The sequence below is a fragment of the Syzygium oleosum genome, unplaced genomic scaffold (assembly GCF_021117445.2).
Source record: "Syzygium oleosum isolate NSW1041296 unplaced genomic scaffold, Sole_v2.1 Sole_v2.11, whole genome shotgun sequence".
NCBI classification, from domain to species: domain Eukaryota; kingdom Viridiplantae; phylum Streptophyta; class Magnoliopsida; order Myrtales; family Myrtaceae; genus Syzygium; species Syzygium oleosum.
In genome coordinates, this window is record NW_026607495.1 from 11,425,181 (window position 1) to 11,448,379 (window position 23,199).

Genomic DNA, 23,199 nt, shown 5'->3' on the forward strand with positions numbered 1-23,199 from the left:
AAAATATTTTTGTTTGGCACCGTAAAGACAAGGTAGCTAGTAAGGATATGTGTAAAATGTTCTTGCGGATGAGAGTCATAAGAGATGGGGTATTTGCTAACCCTTGTTTTGCAGAGAGGTTTTAGGAATGCATGCCTTAATACGATATTGAAGCGGCATTTTCTTTACAAACTATTGTGCATACTTTATATGCCATAGCACTACACTTATGCATACACATCCTAGCACCAGACCTAGATCGCATATTAAGGAAAAACACTAGGATGGATTGAGAGTATACAACTTTGTTCGTGAGACTGCGAGACTAAGGGCCGCCCTTTTCAATCCCGAACTTCCTTTCTTGGAGTCGAAAGTGCTTACCTTTGTCCGCGAGATTGCAAGACCATAGGGCGACCTTTTGACTAAGGTGGTGTCAAGAGGATTCACCTTAGCCTCGAGACGGTGTACTAGTTGGGTTACCCACTTGACCCCAATTGCTAGGCATTTAGGACATCTCACCTTTAAGTGTCATACCTCATAAGTATATGAGCATGTCTCTTAAATGAGCTCCTTTGTTATTTAAGGTTTCGATTGTACAATAATCATGGGTTGATTAATGGAGATTGTCTCCATTTGTCTATTTGTGGTTCTTTTAGAAGTGACTCATGAGAGGTTCTTTGTGCTTTTCTAAGTTCATTTACACTCATATGTAGTTCCTACCAAACAGATGATAGGATTTAACGGAATTCCTAAATTTCATATTCTTTCCTATGCAGTTCTATCATGATTAGAATTTCAAATGGCCAAACACAACCTACGAGTTCATAACCATATGTGCATGGCACCAAAGGTTACACAAAATGTACAAGAAAATATTAAGTGGTTCCATATCACCACATCAGCTACAGATGTGTCACGCATTTATGTGCCCATCCAATTTTAGCTTGACACATGAATTTGACTTGGAATCAAATTAAAAAACTAAAAATCCGATTTTTTTCTGTTCCTCCTCTATCCACCTCTCTCTTTCTCCTCCATCTACACCCGCTTTAAGCCACGAGCAATGACGAAAAGGGTTTAGATGACGCCGACGCAAAGCCATGGCCGCGAGCAGTCAGACTTCCAGATCTAGACATGAAGTAGCTTTGGCCTGGGGTTTAAATGACGCCGACTCCAGATCCATGGCCACAAGCATTCCAAATTTGGATTTGGGCGCTGCTACAAGTCTAGGTGAACGGCGTCGACTACCATGGAGAAGTGCCGGTGTCGCTTGAGCCTGGCTCATCCACCAGCTTGTCCATGGCCGCAACGTGCGAGGTTGAGATCCCCAATGGCCAATTCATCCATGGCCACGATGGGCAAGGTCGAGGTCCCGAACTTTGCCGTGCCTCCAAATCTGGCGAACTAGCTTTACATTTGGCCATGCCTTCGGGTCTTGCCACGACCGGCTCATCCATGGCCACAACGGGCAAGGTTGTCCTGATCTGGCGAACTTCCACATCCAAAGCTTCAAGTTTGCCTACAATCGGCTCATTCATGGCGGCAACGGGTGATGTCGAGATCCATGGCTGGTTGGTGATCCATACCAGACTCGTCCATGGCCGCAAGCCTTTGGCCAGTGGAAGAAGAAGAAGAAGAAACTTTTTATTTTTTCATTTAATTTTACATCAGCGGACACATGTCAACTTATAAATAGATATAATAATAGTGAAAGATGGGTCGTTATCACTATGGGTGATCGGTTACCAGTCCGGTTCAGTTCTCAGTTCCACCTTGGAATTGGACCGGAAAGACCGGTTCTCAATTTTGGGAACTGGGGACCGAACTGGTTGATACTAAGACATGGGAACTAGTCACTTTTTTTGTTTTTTTTCCAACCATAACGAGAGAGAGTGACAAATCTCAAGATATTGACCGAAGCAACAATGAGTTAGGAGTCAATGTGATGCGACCATAAAGGAAATCATTGTACGTGGATTTAGTTCACATTTTACTAATTTTTTTAAATAAACAAAAAAAAGTATATATAATCGGTCAAGTTCGATCGGTCCGATCTGGTCCAGTTCTCCTTTGGAACCGTAAATTGGACCTCCCGAACACCAATTTCAATTTTAGGAACCGGCAACCGGATCGATGCTCCGGAATCAAACAGTTCGATCCTGTCAGGATAATTTCCGATTTGGGTGGTCCCATTTGCACACCACTAGTTATCACCGAATATTTTCTCGGTATATGATAAGCCCGGCCAGAAAAAAATTATGTGGAGAAACACATAATATGCGCAGCGACAAGCGAGATGCCGACAGGACCTTTTTGACTTTGGCAATGTCAGTGGGGGCAGTGGCAACGGTAGTGGCAGTCCCTTTCACACCATCCCCGTCGCCAATCCGTGCGATTGAGATTGATCCCACCCATCTTCTCTCTCTCCGTCTCTCCAATGGCGTCGTGCATGGCGTCTTCCCTCTTCCTGAAACATCTGCTCCTCGTCGTCGCGCTTCCTCTCCTCATCTCATCCACCCCCGCCCCCGGATGCCACGACTCCATCATCAGCTTCGGGGACTCCCTCGCCGACACCGGGAACTTGCTCCACCTCTCCAGCTCCGACGGCCGCCCGACGGAAGCCGGCTTCCTCCCCTACGGCGAGACGTACTTCCACCGCCCCACCGGCCGCTTCTCCGACGGCCGCCTGGTCATTGATTTCGTGGGTGAGTCGGGAAAGTCGTCGCTGAAAATGGGGTTCGGCTCGAACCCGGGTCCGCCTCGATTTTTCGTGAGTTGCTTGAGAAATTTTTGACGGGGTCTGATGGTGCGATGGTGTCGCGACTTGCAGCGGAGTGGCTGGGCCTTCCGTATGTGGCTCCCTACTACGGGGACGACGGCGGACGGAGCGTGGCGGATTTCGGGAAGGGCGTGAATCTCGCGGTGGCAGGCGCGACGGCGCTCGATGCGGGCTTCTTCGAAGGGAGGGGGATGGGCAACAGTTTCCCGAATGAGTCTCTGGGAGTTCAGCTGGGCCTCTTCAAAGAGCTCTTGCCTTCTCTGTGCAACACATCTTCTGGTAAGTCCTGCTCTGTCAATGTTAAAGAATACGTTGAAGCCCCTGGAAAGTCCAAATTTTACAATTTAGCCCCGGGAAGGGTGGAAAAGTGAAAGATAGATACATGGTATTGCTAGTCATGTCACTTGGCGAATCGGTATTGTAAAATTGCTTCGGTGATGCAGCATCGATGTCGGACTCATGTTAGTCCCAATTTACGGAGAAATTACATCGGCAGCTCGTTTGGCCAGTTTGTACGATTTTTAGTCATTGATCTTTATATGCATTGAGCTTGGATCACAATCCTGCGCGGCTGCGCGTAACTAAACTGAATCACGACATAATTGTATCGTGAAAAATACAATCCAAAGTGACTCAAAAATAACCTGCGGGTTCACTCCCAAGTTCAATGCAGTCAGAGACCAGAATCACAGGAAATTGAAAGTCTAAAGGTCCAAGATCACGGGAAATTGAAAGTTAAAGGAGCAAAATTTAGTTCCAAGAACTTTACTGCAGGAAGGATAGAAGTTCAGGGATCAATCCCTTAATAAATTCAGACGTTTCAATTTTTCTGCATTCTTTTCTTGCAGCAAGGATTCAATCTGCTGATGACTCAATGACACTGGGTATAGTTTGTTGAATTAAGTAGTGTAATCCTAGATCCAAAATGGTCTGTACTTAAATCTCAAGGCCTCTACTCATCGAAGCATTAAGTTTATGTATACAGATTTGTTGGTTAAATTCCTTGGCATCCGAATTACTTGGCAGATTGCAAAGAATTTCTTGGGAAATCTTTGGTTCTCATGGGAGAGATTGGAGGCAATGACTACAATTATCCCTTCCTCATGGGAAGTGATCTGGAAGAGATTCAAGACCTTGTGCCTCTTGTACTTGAGGAGATTGTTTCGGCTATCAGTGTATGATCCACTTCTTAACTTCTGGGCTAAATGACTTTTGTGCAGCATAGCCAAAACAGGGGCTAATGAACATATCCTCTTAGTGACCTTTAGGACCATTCTTTTTAAGGCTTTCTCTGGCCTGTAGAACTTCTCTCATTGTCAACAAATTATGGTATTTAGCTAGCAAAAGCTAGAGAATGATCCCAATCTAAGTAAAGATAGAAAAGCACGGAGCTTGTCCTGCTCCATTGAACTGATATCGGTGATGAGACCTACATTGATACTCTAAAGAACTTTACAATAAATATGCCTCTCCATGTTTTGCTCCTGATATAATATATAAGTTTGTTGCTTCTTAAGGGGAATTAGTAATTACCTTAATGTTATCTAAGTCCTTAATTTTATTAATCTTTAATCAGGCCGTGAATGCTATTTTCTGTGCATGTACAGGTGTGCAGATGACAAACTTACAAAAGCAATAACTTCTTAAATCGTTCACCTATAATGTCAATAACGTTGGCTGGCTTACTTACATTGAAGCATGTCCTGGTTAATAAGATGAAAATCTGGCTATCTAGTTTATCATCAAGAGAATCTCTTGCATGACCATATCTTGCCAACTTTTAGTTCTTCAACTTATCATATTTATCTTGTCACCTTGAGATGCATCATTTTTCCCCTCTTCCTGCCATATGGTTGCAGGAGTTGATTGATTTAGGTGTAGTGACAATATTGGTGCCAGGAAACTTTCCGATTGGATGCTTGCCTGTCTATTTAACAGAATTCCAGAGTTCAGACAAGGAAGAATATGATCCGTTAACTGGCTGCCTTAATTGGCTGAATGAATTCTCTCAGTATCACAATGAACAGCTCCAGAGGAGGCTTGATCATCTACGAGAGCTTCATCCCCGAGCAAATATTATCTACGTGGATTACTACAATGCTGCACTCCGCTTTTATCAGTCGCCAGATAAATTCGGTAAGTTGCATCTCCATAACAGACTATTCCATTAGCCCTCTCACTCCTTGGTGCATAGTGAAGCTCTCACTTTCTGATCCCTGATGTAGCGATGCTCACTTAGTTTCATCCAGAGGAAGTCAGTTAATCGACTACATTTTCACAATGGAGATAACCAAGCATGATAATTTGTTGGATGGATGATTTCAAAATTTCAGTCCTGCTACAGATATCTTATTTGGTCTTTCAAATTGACAACAGACAATAACTAATGGACGCAAATTTCTTCTGTCAACTCATTGTATCCATGGTTGGCCAGTTAGTAGCATACCGATTAACACATTGGTTGTATTGGCAGTTAATTGAACACTCCTTTTGAACAGGGTTCGATGGCGGAATACTTAGCGCATGCTGTGGAGGAGGAGGAACCTACAATTATAACTTGTCAGCATTGTGCAATTCCAATGCGAGGGTATGCGATGACCCGTCCTCATATGCAAGCTGGGACGGCATCCATTTCACGGAAGCAGCATACAGGTGGATTTTCAAGAGCATGGCGGACGGTTCATGTACTGTACCTAAATTGGACATTTCTTGTCCTTCAGTAGCCTTTGAATGAGCCTGCATTAATCAACTCTGAGTAACTAGCAACCTCATTTGGAAATAGATACACGATATGACATTGTTGCATGGAGTGGAATGGTGTTTGGTCTGTGCTGCATGTGAAATGACCTTCTGTATGGTCCTTTTGGCAATTTGCTTAGGAAATTATAGGCAAGAAAAGGATGATCACATCTAGAAGGGACAGATATTTCTTGCAAGAAGTGATCAAATTATGTCTTTTTATTTTTATTTTTGCGATGATTAAATTTAGTTCAATGATTGCCAATGTCCATCAAATTTCTGCCGATGAAAAGGACACATAAATGGAAGCAAAATGCAGGAGGAAAGGAAATAAGGTATGAAGTTATGCAGCATCGGAAATATAATAAGTGTGCAAGTCCATTGTCCGGGTAAATTACCATGGATGGCAGGGGGCGGGTATTATTGGTTAATTGATCAATCCAATTCCTAATGGGATGGAATCGGTTTGGGAAACGGGGACGGGTTTGGAGTCTACTACTAAGATATTTTTTTTTGCGATGATTAAACTATGATTAATACGTCGGTCACATTTTCGTTATTTGCTTGAATCACAACACCTGCATATATTCAGTATCTTAGCCAAACAATCATTTAACAGATTCCTTTCAGTCGGAACCTTAAGGCTTATCTCGTTGATGTGCTTTGAATACATATACCACAATTCAAACTCTCGAACAATGCATCTGACGTCTCTGTGGCAAAATCCGTCATCATCCCACCTCGAAGCTCATTCAGGGCCACTGTACTTAGTTCCTTTCGTTATCACCAAGGCACCTCGGACAGTTTTCAAAACTCCATCTTCTAAAGTATAACGACACTCAATTGAATCCAAGGCACTCAAGGAAAATCAAATTCTTCTTCAACTCTCGAATATGCCTCACTCCAGTCAATGTCGTCATGATACCATCATGCATTCTAATATCGTCAACACCTAAAAAATCGCACTTAGCGTCGTTCCCCAACTGCACTTTACCATTATTTATGATGCATTGATAAGTTGCTCACCAGTTCTTGTTCGGTGTAGCATGAAACGAACAACTATAATCTATAATCCATCCATTATATGACAAATCATCAACAACAAACAAGACATAATCCACATTATCCGAATGACATTCAGCTACAACTACAATATAATTAGTAGACTCAACTTTAATGGTTACCTTTCGCATTCTTCAACTTAAAACAATACCTTCTAAGATTACCCATGTAGCCACAACTCCATGGTCGTTCACTCTACACCTACAATAAACGAGTATAAGTTCTCCCTCTATTTTTATCTACTAAAGCAGCAACCACAAGTTTACCAAATTATTTTCTACGGATGTTTTCACTAAGAATCAAATCACGAACCACATCAATTGTCAAACTTCTTGACCTAGAGGAATTATTAATAATAGTAATAGCAAAATAAGAATAATGAATTAGTAGAGAAAAAATTTTACCCCGTTGATTCAAATCTCGTAGATGAAGATGTGCATGGACCTAAAACATTACAAAGTCAATTTAGGAAAACATGACTCAAAGTTAGAGTAAAAAAACGATTTTCGATCGATTTTTTATACAAATTTTACCTAATATAGCTCCAACATTTGGTTCATTAAGAAAATTCAAACAACCACGAGAGACTTGACTCTACATCATTTCATACGAATAAAAAGTCAATTTATAGTAATGTATTTTATTTCAAAACAAAATAATAATAAGTACTTGCAACGATTGAAAAGTTGCAATGAAGTTGGGAACAATATCCACATAATCTTTTTCGTTGGCCAGAGAATAATATCCACTATTTTAAAGGTTGCAATTGAATTATTGGTATATTTCTTATTATTTGAATATTATATTTGTTTCTGTAAATAAGACAAGAAAATCATTATATTCTTATAACTTTTTTATATGGAAAATGTATTTTTATATAATAAAAATAGAAAACCTGCTAAGTTTCTTTTTTGGTTGCAGAAACCCGTTAAGGTGCGAATGATAATAATTTTATTCGCGAAATATATTTTTGGCCAAAAATAGATTTTTCTATTTCTATTTTTTGGACGAGTTTATGAATAGAGATACATATTTGATAACGACACAAAATTTCTCTTCCTGAAACATAAATTCATTTGATAGGCCTTCTTAAATATCTCTCTTTTGCTCTTTTCCATTTATTGATGGGTGGCAGCTGGCGATCAATGGTGGTGACTAATGGTGGCGGAAGGTGGCGTCGGCCAACGGGGGGTAGTGGCAGCCGACGGCGAGCAGTAGGAGGGGGTAGCCAGCGAGCGGCTAGGCGGGGGTGGCAGCGACTGACGACCGGCCGCTTGCAACGGGAGGGGAGAGCGAGCGATGAGAAGAGTTTTTATTTTTCTTTTTATTTCAAAAATAGAAAATTGAAAAAAAAATTACTTATCATTTCTATTCCAAACTTATTTCTAGACTAAAAGTTTGTTCTAGAAATAGAAAAATAAAATTACTTTACTAAATAGAATTTTGTTCTAAATTTGTTCTCAAAAATTAAAAAATAGATCTGATTAGATGATTGTCATGCACGCCGTAAGTAACTTTTCCGCTTTGAAAATGGAAAATGTGTAGATGTTTGACCGTGTGCTTTCCAAATTTGTACATGAGTTTTGACCACCCGGCCAATAGAATCATTCGGAAAACGACATAAGATGCGAAGCTGCAGACAAGAAGACGACAGAACCTTTTGAGTTTTGGCACAGCAATGGCAGTTCCTTTCACCACAACCACCGCCCATCTGCGCCATTGATTCCATCCCTCTTCCCTCCCTCTCTCCAATGGCGTCGTGCACGGCGTCTTCCCTCTTCCTGAAAGCAGCTGGCCCTCGTCCTCGCAGTTCCGCTCATCGTCTTCTCGTCCTCCCGCGCCCTCGGATGCTACGACTCCATCATCAGCTTCGGCGACTCGCTCGCTGACACCGGGAACTTGCTCCACCTCTCCCGCTCCGACGGCCGCGCGACGGAAGCTGGCTTCCTCCCCTACAGCGAGACCTACTTCGGCCGCCCCACCGGCCGCTTCTCCGACGGCCGCCTGGTCATCGATTTCGTGGGTGAACCGGGAAAACCGTCGCTGAGAACGGGATCCCGGCCCGAATCGGATTCGCGCGATTTTTGTGAGTTGTTCTGAGGGGAATTTTTTTGACGGGTTCTGATGGTGCGGTGGTGTCGCGACACTTGCAGCTGAGCGGCTGGGGCTTCCGTACGTGGCTCCCTACTACGGGGATGACGGCGGACGGAGCGTGGAGGATTTCAGGAAGGGCGTGAATTTCGCGGTGGGGGGAGCGACGGCGCTCGATGTGAGCTTCTCCGAAGGGAGGGGGATGGGCAACAATTTCCGGAACGAGTCTCTGAGGGTTCAGCTGGGCCTCTTCAAAGAGCTCTTGCCTTCTCTGTGCAACACATCTTCGGGTAAACTCTTTATTGTCTCTCTCTTGAACGCAGAGTGCAGTATTCATTCTGAATTTGAGTTCAGTATATGAACTAAATACTGCGTTCTAAATTGGATCTGGATCATCGAAAATGGCGGGTCATGTGGGTTTCACATTGAGTTTAGTATGTGATACAGGTTCTTGGAGTACCTGTAGCTGTAAACACTGTGTCTCCAACTCAGTTTTTTTTGTGGTAATTCCATGAAGGTGCATGTTATTAAAGATGGAGGGTCCAATTGTCGCTTAGAAGGGCTGGCCCTTCTGCCTTCGCACTCGAGGGTTAATCTCCCTCCGGCAATAACTAATAGAATGTGTGGTTGTATACATCTCGGACTTGCATTTGGTACACCGGCTAGGTTCATCATTTGGCACATATATAGTTTTAATTAATGTACCTAATAAAAATCTCTCGCTCTTCTATTATTGTTGTAGGTGTCTTAACTTGTGAAGTAGTTTTGCTTTATGAGCAGATAAATCCCGTTCTGTCAATACTAAGAATACATTTAAGCCGTAGAAAGTACAATCTTTACTAGTTAGCCCCTGGAAGGGTGGAAAGTGAAAGATACGTCCTGTTACTAGTCATGTCCCTTGGCGGATTGGTAATGTAAGTGGTTTTGGTAATGCGGCATCGATCTCAGATTGATGTTAGTCCCAATTATGGAGAACATCCATCGGATCGATGTTAGTCATTGACCTTGTTTGCAATGATTTATCAAGATGCTTCAAGTAACCAAATTGAATCATCACATATTTGTAAAATGAGAAGAACAATCCAAAGTGACTCAAAAATACCCGTAGAGTCACTTGGACGATTCATCACCCAAGTTCCATACAGTCAGAGACCAGAATTGCACAAAACCGAAATTTTAAAGGTCCAAGATCACAGGAAATTGAAACTTTGAGTAAAATTTAAATCCGAAATCAAGACTTAACTGCAAAAACGATAAAAGTTTAGGGATCAGTCCCTTATTAATTCAGTTAGTTTGCCAGACAAACCATATTTCACCTTTTTTGCTTTCTTTTCTTGCATCAAGTATTCAATCTACTGACAGATCCAAAATGGTTTATAATTGAATCTCAAGCCCTCTTCTCATTAAAGTATTGAGTTTATGTATACAGACATGTCGGTTAAATTCCTTGGCATCCGAATGAGCTGTTTTATTTGTTTGTCAGTGCCATGAGATTAGCTTGCATACTAGTTGGTGCAAGTTCTTTATTTAAATTGTGCTAGCATACTTGGCAGATTGCAAAGAATTTCTTGGGAACTCTTTGGTTCTCTTGGGAGAGATTGGTGGCAATGACTACAATCATCCCCTCTTTATGGGAAGAGATCCGGAAGAGATTCACGACTTTGTGCCCCTAGTAATTGAGGAGATTGTTTCAGCTATCAGTGTATGATCCTTTTCTTAACTTCCAAGCTAAATGCCTTTTATGCAGCTGGCAAAACAAGGGCTAATGAACATATGCTTTTAGTGACCTTCAAGACCTTTCTCTTTAGGCTTCTCTGGGCTTTTTAACTTCTCTCATTGTCAACAAGTTATGGTATTTACCTAGCAAAAGCTAGAGAATGATCCTAATTTAGGTCGCTGGTCCTGCTCCATTGAACTGATGTCAGTGATGAGACTACGTTGATGCTCTAGAGAGCTTTTCAATAAATATGCCTCTCCATGGTTTTGCTGCTCATATATTATGTAAATTGATTGCACCTTGGGAATTAATGATCATCAAGAGAATCTCTCACAAGACCATAACTTGCGGGCTTTTACTTCTTGAACTTATCATATTCATCTGACCACCTTGGGATGCATCATTTTTCTCCTTTTCATGCCATATTGATGCAGCAGTTGATTCATTTAGGCGCAGTAACAATAATATTGGTGCCAGGATACTTGCCAATTGGATGCATCCGTGTCTATTTAATAGGATTCCAGAGTTCAGACAAGGAAGAATATGATCTGTCCACCGGCTGCCTTAATTGGTTGAATGAATTCTCTCAGTATCACAATAAACAGCTCCAGATGAAGCTTGATCATCTGCGTGAGCTTCATCCCCAAGCGAAAATTATATACGTGGACTACTACAATGCTGCACTCCGCTTTTATCAGTCCCCGATAAATTCGGTAAGTTGTGTCTCCATAATGGACCCTTTCATTAGCCCTCTCCCTTCTTGGTGCATAGCAAGGCTCTCACTTTCCAATCCTTGGTATGAAAGAATTTCAAGGATTCAATTGGGTTGTGACCGCCAAAGTGGCACACTTAATTAGGTTTGAGAAATATCGATCTCATATTGTGGTGGGATGTCTCATGTTCTAATGCATGGTCATACTCCCAAAGGAGCTGATTGTGTATTGGTTCATGGAGGGTCACATGTATAGCATATGGTTGAGGATCGACTAATCCTAGTGGTTCATACACCCAAAGATGGGGAATGCACGAAGGTTGGAATATATTCTCATGGCGGCTGTCATGTAAAGACTATACAACTGCATGCCATGTATTTTGCCAAAGGTGATTATATGATAATGTGTGTAACTCTTAAGATGTGTACTTATACGGTTTCAAGTTACTCGGTACTCATATGATGCTAATTACAAACATTGTTTGTTTTTTAGTTACCTTCTCTGTAAATGGCAACTCCATTACGATTGAGGTTATCATCGGTTCAAACTTTAAGAAATAGAAAGAGAATTTTCAATTTAGGATAGAGATGGCGGATGTTCATATTGCTCTTACTGGGGATAAGCCGCAGATCTTACTGACTCCAGTATGGAAGCCCAGAAAGCACACTTTGCTGCCTAGGAAAAGAGCAACAGGATTTGCTTCTTATCTATAAAATGATCCATTTATGAATACTTGAAGAGTGGTTTGCCAGCTAACTGCACTACTAGACAAATGATGGAAGCTTTGGAGGCTAGGAACCGTGTCTCGTTTAATGCTGAGACTGGGACATATCTACAAGGACTTTTCAATATGAGCTATGATGGTTTTGGTGGAGTTAGGGATTACATCCATAGGATGGTAGACCTGCGGATAAAACTTCAGACTCTTCAAGTTACTATCCTGATACATGCATTGCGCATCATGCCCTAAACACCCTTTCACCTGATATTTGGGATTATCAAGATAAATTACAACCCCCAAGATGAGACCTGGTCAATTAATGACCTAATAGCTAAGGTGGTGGTAGAGGATGAGAAACTGAAGAAAGAAAGAGGGCACCTTGCCATGTATGCCTCTAGTTCCAGCGGTAAGGAGAGTAAGAGGTCCAAAAATCGTATTTATAAAGGAACTCACGAAACCACCGGTCATTCTGACGATTTGGGTTCCAAGAAGGCATCATACAAGAAGGATAGTTGTGACATCCTAAAAATTTCGTCCGTTAATTTAATGAGCGTACGTAACGGAATGTTATGTGGGAATTTAAATAACCGTCGACGATCTACGGAAGCGTCAACTTCGGAAGACTCGGATATTATCACGAAAACACCATACCATCATCTTGTCAACCACCGCAAGACCACCCTACAATTATCTATCATTTCAGTCGTTAACGTTGTGTTACGAATTAACTGTCCTGACCTTATCATGTCCTTCGTTCACACTAGGAACTTTAGTCACATTATCCACCCGAGTTGAATTCTTGCACGCCATTTCTTTTTTCCACCGACTTCATGCAATAAATTTACATGGTTAGCCCATTCTTCTGCTTTTCCATCTTCCACGCCATCACCAACACTTCATCCACTTTCAATCATTCGGTCAATACATTATTCTGTCATTCTAAGTTCTCACGCCAATTGCTTACTCTCACTAACAACAGCATCACCACCACCGCCAGCTGCTCTTTCCCTTGCATCACCACAACCACCTGCCCATTTCTTTTCTCCTATCAACAGCTTTGCTCTTCTTCAATCAACCGGCGAAGGAGATCAATCCAGTTAAGCCACCAAGTCTCTGATTTTTCCTTCCCTCTCGCCGACTTCTTCTTCTTCTTCCCTTCTCATTCTGTACTGCCCAAAACAGAACCTCCCCCTCCGTTGTTTTTCTTCTGTTCCGAATCAATTTCATTGCCCGATACCACCAGCTTGCTGTCCATCCTCGCGAGCCGTTTCCAGACCTTCACGCCGCCAACTTCCTTCTCACCGTGGGCATGAGGTGCGACGAAAGGCTTAAGGATAATTTGCTGTGGTTCTCTTTCCCTTTCTGGACCACGCCGTGCCGTATTCAGCCATTAAGGCAAGTGAAATTCTGCCTCCCTATGTCAGATCAGAATGGTTTGCATGTTGAATTGGTTGTAGGTATAGGATATTGATGGAAATGGATGGTGGTGATGGAAATTAGCTTCTGGTTGTGGGTGTTTTTGAATACCAAATTCGTGTAGATCAAGTTTTGAGTTGTTCTTGAACTTGAGTTGTGATTTTCAGATTCGGTTTCTGCTAGACCTTTACCGCTTTCCAATTTTGTAGAGATTTCTGTGGTTCGAATCTTGCAATACTTTCTTCATGAAAGTTGTTCAAAACATCTGGGAGTATAACGTATTTTAATTTCATAATTTTTGGAGTTATTTTGGGTAGTATAAATGCCAAATCTCCAACCCGTGCTAGACTGCCCGGGTGCTCTGTTTCAGTGACCTTTCCACGTTCTTGATTTTTTATAAAATTTTCTAGAATGATTATGAAAAAACTTCCTTCACAAATTTTCTTGAGAACTTATTCCTATCAACATATTTAAATTTGAGAATTTTTGGAGATGGTTTGGTTACTGAAATGAGCTCATGTTCAGAAGCAAGAATTCTGTTCCAATAAACAGTTTTTAGTCTGACTTTAAGCTCCTGAACGAGGTATTTACAGAAATAATTAGACTTTTAATCCCGCATGAAAATTGTTTATTAAGGTGTTCTCCGTAACATATTTAAATTCCATAACTAGGATGAGAATGCCCTAGATACCCCGGGAGTTTGATCGGGATGCTGTGGTCAGTGGATCATGAAGCCTGCGTGGGCCGTTGAGAATTTCGGCGTACACCGCGGCGGATCGGAGTGCGCACCGAACCCTGCCAGATGGGAGTTTTCCTCCTTGCGTGTCCGGCGAGCGTACTGGGTATGTGACTTGGAGTGAGATAATGATACCCAAACAAGAGTGAAGTTGTGTGTGTATGTTTGAATCGTGCTGTTGATTATGATTGCTAAGTTAAAGGATCACACTTGAGATGATTACTAGCATGGGCACAACAAAATATGATTCTTGTGATTAGTACGTTCAGCTAGAAGACTATTATACCTATGCCTGTTGATATGCATTTGATTCTTGTTTGGTATAGGTTGAAGGACATTTTACTTGTTGAGCTTAGCTCACTATTGTTGTGATAAACTTTTACAGATCTGTAGCCGTGTTGATACTTCCCCCATCGACCTCCATTAGTTATGGAGCACATCTTGATTTCGAGAGTCATCTGTCTAAGCTTGTGGATCCTAACCTTCCAGAGATGGTTTTTGTTAGATGTATTTCCATTCTGACTGTGGACATTGGGCCCCCAGTGGGACCTATACTGTTGGGGTTCGTAGCCATATATGTTCGTACTAGAGGGTTCAATTTTACCAATTTAATCATAAACCTCTGCGGGAAATTCTAACACAGTCCTTTTTATCAATTTTTGCTAGCAATCGCCAATGTGGTGGTGTGCCACATATGACAGTTGGCGATGACCGGACTACCACGTTAGCGGTTTCAAGTGAAAATTGGCCGGAAAGAGTACATTAGAATTTCGCATAAAGGTTCATGACCAAATTGGCAAAATTAAAAAGTTTAGAACTGAATTGGTATCCGCGTAATAAATTTAGGGCTGATTTGTTGATTCCCTATGCAATAGATTTCTTTCTTTGTCCCCACCAAGTAGTGTCATCTTGCACAAAGTCAGGACTCTGTGCAAGATTCTCTTTGAAGAATGTCCAGTGATGAGGAGAGGTCTAATCGAGTCTAGTCGAGTTGGTGTGGTTTAATGTTTGAACCAGACTGGAATCCAAAATTCAAAACAGGACACTCGATTTAAACTCGGTCTCAATAAAGCTCAACTTTTCTAGATTGAGTTTGGCTCACGAAATTATTTTATAGGTTTGAAATAAATTGATTTCATTCGACTTGTTTATTGTAAATGAGCTTTTGTCGGAGCTTCATTCAAGTTTGAGCTCAAATTCGGCAATCGTAAAATCCGAATTGATGAGGACAATATTGTAAAATGCTTATGTTAGTTGTAGGACTGATGATGTTACTTTCTTTGTGGGCTCATGTGTAGCGAATAGGAGCAAAAGCGCGTTTGTATTTTTTGGCTTTTCTTTAATCGTTTGCCGATTTTTTTTGATCATTTTTTATCAGAAAATCATTCACTTTAAAGAGTTTAGTGAAGATAAATTTAAAGCTCAAGAGCATAGCAAATCATAAAGGACTGACAAGGAATATATAATCCAATTATAAGATAGGCAATTCATTCACCGGGCCTTAGCAATTCAGTCCGCAATTTTGTTAGTGTCCCTTCTACAATGGGCCAGAGAAAAGCCCGAGAAACTCCTCATAAGCTTCGGGGTCCGGTCGACAATTGCTTGTGCTGCCCATGGTGGCTGAACAGTACCAAGAACACTTTCCACGAGTACTTTGCAGTCAAGTCTCCACACTTAGCTTCAGTTCAGATCGGGGAGAGAGATAAAGTAGAGGGTTTCAAGTAACGCCATTTGCTTCCGCTTGTTCAGCCGAGTCCACGTCCACTCATTTTGCAAATCCATCCACCGGTCATCCGTATGAGTCCCGATGGACACACGCGATGGCTCCTCTCGACGAATCGGCTACAAATGAGCTGTCTGATGTTTGATCTTTAGAGCCCCCTGGATCTTGGGGTTCCCGATTTTGGGGTAAGTCTTCGATTCGCATCTATTTCTTCTTCGTGTTCCCTGCCCAAGCTGCGATATTCTCATTTATAGCTGTGGCCGTGATGACAAAGGTGCTTCGGACCTGGGGTTTGCTTTCGAAAAATGAGTTGATTGGGAGCTTTCCAAATGAACCCGAGGATGTCGCTATGAGTTCAAAGGCCGATGAGGTTCGTGGGTCTTCTTTCATTCTGACCAGCCACTCGTCGAATCGAGTTAAACCCCCTTCTATTTATGCTGATGTTCATGGACGCCTCTCGCCAAACCTGGGATGTCCAAGGACACAACAGTTTGAACGTGCTCGATCGTTTCGACTTCTTGCTTGCACACTGCACGAATGGGTTCAGGTACCACCTTCTTCTTATAGAGATTATCCAATGTGGGCAATGCGTTTTGACAGGCACTCCATAAGGAAAAATTTTGGTTTTGGGGGATAGTTTTGGATTGTCCACGCATAGTTCCATAGCTCTGGTTTTGGCCGATAGGAAGAGGATGCTGAATCTGTGTGGGTTAGTGCGGTCGATTCTCTATTGCTGAGGTACCTGCTTTTAACTGTGTAGGTCCCTGACTTGTTATTTACCCACACAAGTTTATCCACTGTAGTTGGGAGGCCAATAGGGATAGCGAGGATTTCTTTTACTTTCTGGTCTTCAAACGTAGAGTTCAACAGGGGTTCATTCCATCTTGCCTCTTCTCTTTCAATCAAACCAGCCACTTTGAGTGGTTCATCTCTCGTTGCTGGGCCACTTATGAGCCCATTTTTCAGCCACCTGTCTTCTCTAATGGTAATTTTCTCCCCATTACCCACAGCCCACATGACATGAGAAGCAATCGCATCTCTTCCAATCACAAGACTTTGCCAACCCCACGACGGGCGAGACCCTTTTCTGACATGCAAAAAATTACATCGTGGGAAGTAAAGTCCCTTCATGATTTGGCTCCAAAGTGTCTCAGGTTGGTGCCAAATCTGCCACGCTTGTTTCCCTAACATGGCTTTATTGAAAGCCAATAAATCTCTGAACCCAAGACCCCCTTTGTCCTTTTTAAGCTTTAAGATCTCCCATTTCCTCCGACGTAAACCAGCTGATTTGTTGTTGTTTCTCCACCAGAATTTAGCTACTTTCCTCTCGATGGTTTTACATATCAAAACTGGGATTTTAAAAATGGACATAGCATATTGAGGAAGTGCCTGCACAACTGCCTTTATCAGCCTTTATCAATACTTCTTTCCCCGCTTTTGACAGCAACTTTTCCTTCCAGCTTTCTAAATTCATCTTGACCCTCACAAGAATCCATGCAAACATCTCTTTCTTTGAGGCACCCCAAATCGAAGGGATTCCTAGGTATTTCCCAGTCTTTTCTATTTCAGGCACTCTCATTTCTGAGGACATGTTCCTTCTCAAACTCTGTGGGCGGCCTTTACTAAAATACATCCCCGATTTATTTAAATTAATAGCCTGGCCAAATGCAAAGCAGTATTGGTGTAGTACTGCAGCCACATTTTGACATTCAACAATAGTACCATCCAGGAAAAAAATTGAATCATCTGCAAATAGAACATGTGATAATGTGGGACAGTTGCCATTCAGCTTAATACCTCGAATAGTACCTGTTGAAGTCGCTTGCTTCATCAAATGAGAAAGCACATTAGCCACGAGAATAAAGAGATAGGGAGATAGAGGGTCACCTTGACAAATGCCTCGAGTTGGCTTAAAATACGGCAGGGGTTCACGATTGAATTTCACACTAAAGGACACCGTTTTTACACATTGCATTACCCAATTAACCCATCTTTCACAGAAACCCATCTTGATCAAGCATGCCCTGAGAAAGTCCCACTCTATTTGATCGTAAGCTTTCTGCATGTCTAGCTTAAGAACAACTTGGGATTTTCTTTTTCTCTCTCTAGTTCTCAACTGATGAAGAACCTTCTGCACAATCAGGATATTGTCTTGAATTTGTCTTCCACTGACGAATGCACTCTGCTCTACCGCAATTAGATTGGGTAGCCACGGTTTCAACCAATTCGTCATAACTTTCGAGATGATTTTGTAGATGAAATTACATAAACTGATAGGACAGAACTGTTCCAGCTTTTCTGGGTTAGGGACTTTTGGGATGAGGGTGATCAATGCTCTGTTCACATTGGGATTGAAGTAGCCAGTCTCAAAGAATTGTTGTACCTCCCTGTGAATATCCTGTCGAATGTCCTGCCAGTGGTGCCGGTAGAATAATCCGTTCAGTCCATCTGGTCCAGGAGCCTTAGTGGCTCCCAATTGGTGGGCAGCAGCCAAGATTTCCTCTATTGTGATAGGTTCTGTCAACATCTGATTCATATTTTCACCGATGAGGCACGGGAATTGGTCAAATATGGGCTGGAAGTTCCTAGGTCCCACTGACTGGAAAAGGTTGGTGAAATAACTCTCTGTCATCACCTTTAACTGCTTCTCACTTCTCATCCAATCCCCTTCTGAATTTTTTAGCATGGTGATCCTATTCCTGATTCTTCTTTGTATGGTTGTTGCATTGAAAAACTTTGTATTCCTATCACACCATTTAAGCCAACTGATTCTAGATCGCATGCCCCAGTACATCTCCTCTTGCCTCCACAGAAATTCAATTTCTTTGTTCAAATTCTGCGCTTTCTCCCTTTCATTTTGCAACTCAGTGCTGTTCATTAAGGCTTGTAGTTCATTTTTCAGCCCAGATATTCTTCTTTGTGCATTGGAGAATCTATTCTTGCTCAATCAGCCAACCTCTTTGACACTAATTGTAATTTTTCCAGTACGTTCATCCGCTGGGATTCATGGGACGTCCAGGCTGTCTTGACTATTTGAGCACATTCTTCATCCTCTGACCAAAAAGCTTCATATTTGAACTCCTTTCTATGCGCAATCTTCGGAAATAATGATAAGAGGAGTGGGCTATGGTCGAGCCAATGGCTGGCAATGCAAAACTTTCTGCATTTGGGAAGGATACCCTCCACTCCATAGTACATAGGACTCTATCGAGTCTTTCCTCAACATAGGCATCACCTCCCCTTTTGTTTCCCCTTGTATACGCACAACCCTTGCACTCCATATCCATTAAGGAACAGGCATTTAAGAAGTCTCTAAAGGCTGAGAGTCTATATATTCTGCCATCCTCCTACCTACTTTCTCCCAATGATAAAGGATTTCATTAAAATCTCCCATACAAATCCAAGGCAAATGATTTGACAGACTTGTTCTATGGATATCCTCCCCCAACAGAACTCTCTCTTTAAACTCATTAGGAGCATGCAAAAAGGTGATTCTCATACGCTGCCTGCTCTATTGGACTTCACACTGAACATTAATGAAAGCTTCAGAATACGACTCAATCGATAAAACTACGTGTTCATGCCAGAAAATAGCCATGCCCCCTGCAATATCCACTGGATTCACCACAAAACTGCTCTGAAATTTTAGTTGCTGCTTCAACCGCTGTACAACTTGTTCCTGGTTCTTGGTTTCCATTAAAAACACTATATTGGGCCTCTCTTGAGTCACGAGGACTCTTAGTGCTTGAATTGTCAGGGATGTGCCCAACCCCTGACAATTCCAATTGAATAGCTTCTTAAGTGTCTCGATGGCTTATTAGGGCTAGGCACCAAAGCCCACTTGGTTGAACCCTCCTCTACTGCAATGGGGGTTTCCAAAAGCTGAGTTTCATCACCCTCCATGTTTGTTCTCTTTGAAACAGGAACAAGGGAAAAAGGAACAAAGCCCAAGATCACCTCAAAGATCCGAGCTACAGGGAGTGCAGCAGAAGAGAGTGAGGCCAAACTGTGAACCCCGCATTCTGTCTTTTGCCAAATGAACTGAAATATCTCTTGTATCTTGAACAGACAGAGGCTGAAGGCGCAGTCAAATGGAAATAGGCTGGAGAAGAATGGTGCGCAGGGCATGGAAGAGGTTGTGGCTATGGGACCGATAAAGAGGAGGAGAGGGATGGTTTGAAAGGAGGAAAAACTTAAATGATTGAGAAGGAAGCTCGCACGATAACAAAAGTCCCAGCACCAGCAAAGTGTGATGCGGGGAAATGGAGCGGTAATGCAGGGAATGGTAGGGCTGCAGTGACGAAACAGTGAGGATTGCGACGGGATGAGAGAGGAAAAATAAATGGGGGTTTTTTTGGGTTAGGGTTTCAGAGAATAGAAGTAATCGTAGGAAACCAATGCAGAAGAGGATTCAAGGAGGGGGATTAGGGGTTTTGGTAGGGTTTTGGTTAGGGTTTGAGGTTAAAGAAGCCGTAGCTACACATTCGGTAGAGAAGAACTACACATACGGTAGAGAGAGAGAGAGCCTTACCAGGGAAGGCAGAAGGATAACCTACGTCAATTTAAGAAGCTAACATCCAATCACGTTTTCTTGGTGCCAATCTTTCTTAATTTCAGACGCTGGCCAAACCAGGAAAAATCAAACTTCAATTGGGTGGGAATTGGAATATGAGCTAGTCAATGATGAAAATAGAAATAGTTAATGAGTGCCCAAATCCAGAGGGTGGTTTAGCGTTAGGACGACTGAGATATTGCGCTTCAAAAAGAATGGGTTTTATGTTTGGTCCACACTCGTCGCAATTGCTGGAGCCAAGATTGAATTGGAGATGGATTCGGTTTTCACGTGAGTGGGCCCATTTTCAGTTGGACGGGAGATGGATTTAGTGAACGAATGAAAATGTCACTGAAAATATCGCACGGTCTCTGCTAAGATAAAGTACCTTTCGATCACTCGTTAAAGCTCGATAACTAATTGAAAACGAAAATTTTCGATCGATGATGGTTGTTCCTTTCTTAATGTGTGCTTGGGTCTACTTAAAGTGTTCTCATTAGTTTAGTAATCTTGACTAGTGTAACATGATTACTGTTAAGAAATTCAAGTGAATAGTGTTTGAATTGTATTTGGTGGGTCTGTAATGGGAATGTAACTGCTGGGCTGACTTCCTCGGTAGATATAAGGTAATTTTTCGTTGTCCTAATTTTCTTTCTGTTTTCCCCACTAAGTAGTGTCATCTTGCACGAAGTCACGACCATGTGCAAGATTGTCTCTTTGAATGAATGTCCAACGATGACCAAGACTGATTTCTAAGTGGTATCTGGAATATTTGTCAGCAGGTACTTAAAAAGAGAGGTGTAATCGAGTCTAGTCGAATCGATATAGTTTAATGTTTGAATGTGATTGGACTCGAAAATTCAAGACTGGATACTTGATTCAAGCTCAATCTCGACAATGCTCAATTTTTTTGGATTGGGTTCTGTCACGACCTAACCCTCGAGGGCCTCCTCGGGAGAAATAGGTTTAGAGGTACTTTATTGGACTCTCCCTAAGTCCATACCTCGCGTGACATTGGTTGTTTAAATCTATTTGTTCAATAGGAGTCGCCACTAGCTACGATTAAAGGTCAGCTAGAAACCCTAATCGAGATACGGGAGTGTTATCTCGAAAACATACGCAACCAGAGATTCTTAGGGATCGGGGACTTGATTACACTAGTTTTTCGACTAATGCCCTTTCTGCACCTAAACTCGACTATTTGCTAACCAAAATATCACTAGCCTTTACTAATCGAGAATTTTGAATTTTCATCTTAACCATTCTAAAAGGGGAAAACACCAATCAATGAATTTAAAGTACACAATCAAATGAAATCAAAATGAAAGTGCACAAACAAATGACCCAAGATCGCTCTAAAAAAACAATAAAAATCCCTAAGGTAAAGCCCTAAAGGCTTATGCAACTTTGGGTACAAATTTTATTCAAACCTAAAGTGTTTATTAAAAGCCCTAAACTAAGTGAATTCCAATTTTTTTTAGCTTTTCTCACACATTTTTTATTTTTTTTGAATTTTCTGATTTTTTTATTATTTTTATTTTTATTTTTTATTGGGAAATGGATTTCAGACCGGGTCTAAGAACCCGGTTTGATTCATTAGTCCGACCTGAACCCTGATGGTCCGGGCTTGGTCAATTCGGGAAAGTTCTTGGGCCCAATAGGAATAAGGCTCAAACTATCAAATTTCAGTTTTTATCAACCTAGGCCCAATTCAGCCCATTCAATTGACTTGACAGACGGCCCTTTACACTTTTGCTCCGCCTAAATCACAACGTGACTCGGTCTCCATTATAATCAACTCTTTTTACTTCTTTTCTATTTCCTTTTTTTTTATTTTTCTATTTTTTTATTTCCTTTTGGCCTTCCCCTCTGCATAGTCTTCTCCCTCGATGTCTTCTTCACCGAAAGCTCACTTCCCTCACGCCTTCACTGAGAACAATTATTCCGGTTAACTCCGTAACACCGTCGGCCTCAAACTTCAATCGTCAACATCAATAATCACGGCCAACCAATAACCACCGGCCACTAGTTGGCCGACGGTTTCTACATCGTCGGACTAACTCCGGCGAAAAATTCTCAAACTCAAAAATCACGTAAACTGAGACTCAATCGCACGTAGGAGATATATATGCAAATCAAATCGTGAGAGATGGACTAACTGAAGCGGCCTCTAACCGCAGGCATCGCTCCGGCAAAAGTGGAATGAATCTCCGTCGAAGGTTCCATCCGACTCGGAAAAATGATGAATATGCCACAAAATGAAGGAAAAACACAGATTCAGTATTGATTCATCAAAATAGGACCTAATCAAGCACAAAGGACGAGTTCCATGCGTTGATTCCACAAAAATCAATTCGGTTCTTCTTTCAAGCATTTTGTCGAACATATGATATGCAACTTCAGAAACGATTTTCCGACTTAATTTTCGAACGATTTTCAGCGTAAACACAATATATAAAGTTCTGAATCACCAATATATTCCACAAATCCGCTTCAGTTTCACATGATTTTGACCAGAAATCATTCATTCAATTCGGCGTTCTATGCCTCAGTGTAACAGAGAAACAAATCATTGTAAGCAGAAGGTTTACCTGGTTCGTGGACAACGCCTTCACGGTAGTCTACGAACGGGATCGCAACAGAACTTGGCGTCTTCCGGCACGGCGAAGAAACGACGAACAAGAATGCCTCGTACGTCCGAAGCGACGAACAACTTGGAGGTTACGGATTCCGAATCCAAGGAAGGGAAGAGATGGATCAAAAGGTAGGGTAGCAGCTGCAAGAGTTCTCCGACGATGGTGAACAAACGATGGAAGAAGGGGAAGAGATTTGCCGGAATTCTTCTACGCGAGTAGAAGAACCGAACGCTCTCTTCTCCAAGACCCTTCTTCCCCGACGATTTTTTACCCCCCTCTTCCTCCCTTCAGTCGAGTGAGTATATATCTTCCCGCGCCTCCACCGTGCATTCCGT

General features: G+C 42.0%; 2 protein-coding genes across 6 annotated transcripts; both read left to right on the forward strand.

Moving 5' to 3' along the window:
* Positions 1 to 2,333: 2,333 nt before the first annotated feature.
* Positions 2,334 to 5,725, forward strand: LOC115664598 (GDSL esterase/lipase At1g28590-like). 5 transcript variants are annotated; one of them, XM_056316034.1, is made up of 5 exons: positions 2,337 to 2,684; positions 2,810 to 3,037; positions 3,785 to 3,931; positions 4,658 to 4,894; positions 5,257 to 5,725. In XM_056316034.1, the coding sequence occupies exons 1-5, from the start codon at positions 2,417 to 2,419 to the stop codon at positions 5,490 to 5,492; spliced, it is 1,116 nt and encodes a 371-aa protein (XP_056172009.1). In that variant the 5' UTR covers positions 2,337 to 2,416; the 3' UTR covers positions 5,493 to 5,725. The 5 variants fall into 5 exon arrangements, with proteins under 5 accessions (XP_056172013.1, XP_056172011.1, XP_056172009.1 ...); XM_056316035.1 differs by having other exon boundaries at positions 4,697 to 4,894; XM_056316033.1 differs by having other exon boundaries at positions 2,344 to 2,684; positions 3,785 to 3,933; positions 4,618 to 4,894.
* A 74-nt stretch (positions 5,726 to 5,799) lies between these two features.
* Positions 5,800 to 11,348, forward strand: LOC115680557 (GDSL esterase/lipase At1g28650-like). The gene is made up of 5 exons (XM_056315787.1): positions 5,800 to 5,832; positions 8,351 to 8,582; positions 8,713 to 8,940; positions 10,204 to 10,352; positions 10,884 to 11,348. Exons 1-5 carry the CDS (start codon positions 5,800 to 5,802, stop codon positions 10,941 to 10,943), a joined length of 702 nt encoding a protein of 233 aa, XP_056171762.1. The 3' UTR covers positions 10,944 to 11,348.
* The last annotated feature ends 11,851 nt before the right edge of the window (positions 11,349 to 23,199 follow it).

What these genes read in the sequence shown, in the direction of transcription:
- LOC115664598 (XM_056316033.1), top strand. Translation starts at nt 2,417, where the DNA reads ATGGCGTCGTGCATGGCGTCTTCCCTCTTCCTGAAACATCTGCTCCTC. An exon ending in CCTGGTCATTGATTTCGTGG is followed by an intron (nt 2,685 to 2,809) that starts GTGAGTCGGGAA and finishes CGCGACTTGCAG; the next exon opens with CGGAGTGGCTGGGCCTTCCG. An exon ending in AGATTGTTTCGGCTATCAGT is followed by an intron (nt 3,934 to 4,617) that starts GTATGATCCACT and finishes ATATGGTTGCAG; the next exon opens with GAGTTGATTGATTTAGGTGT.
- LOC115680557 (XM_056315787.1), top strand. Translation starts at nt 5,800, where the DNA reads ATGGAAGCAAAATGCAGGAGGAAAGGAAATAAG. An exon ending in TCTGTGCAACACATCTTCGG is followed by an intron (nt 8,941 to 10,203) that starts GTAAACTCTTTA and finishes CATACTTGGCAG; the next exon opens with ATTGCAAAGAATTTCTTGGG. An exon ending in AGATTGTTTCAGCTATCAGT is followed by an intron (nt 10,353 to 10,883) that starts GTATGATCCTTT and finishes TCTATTTAATAG; the next exon opens with GATTCCAGAGTTCAGACAAG.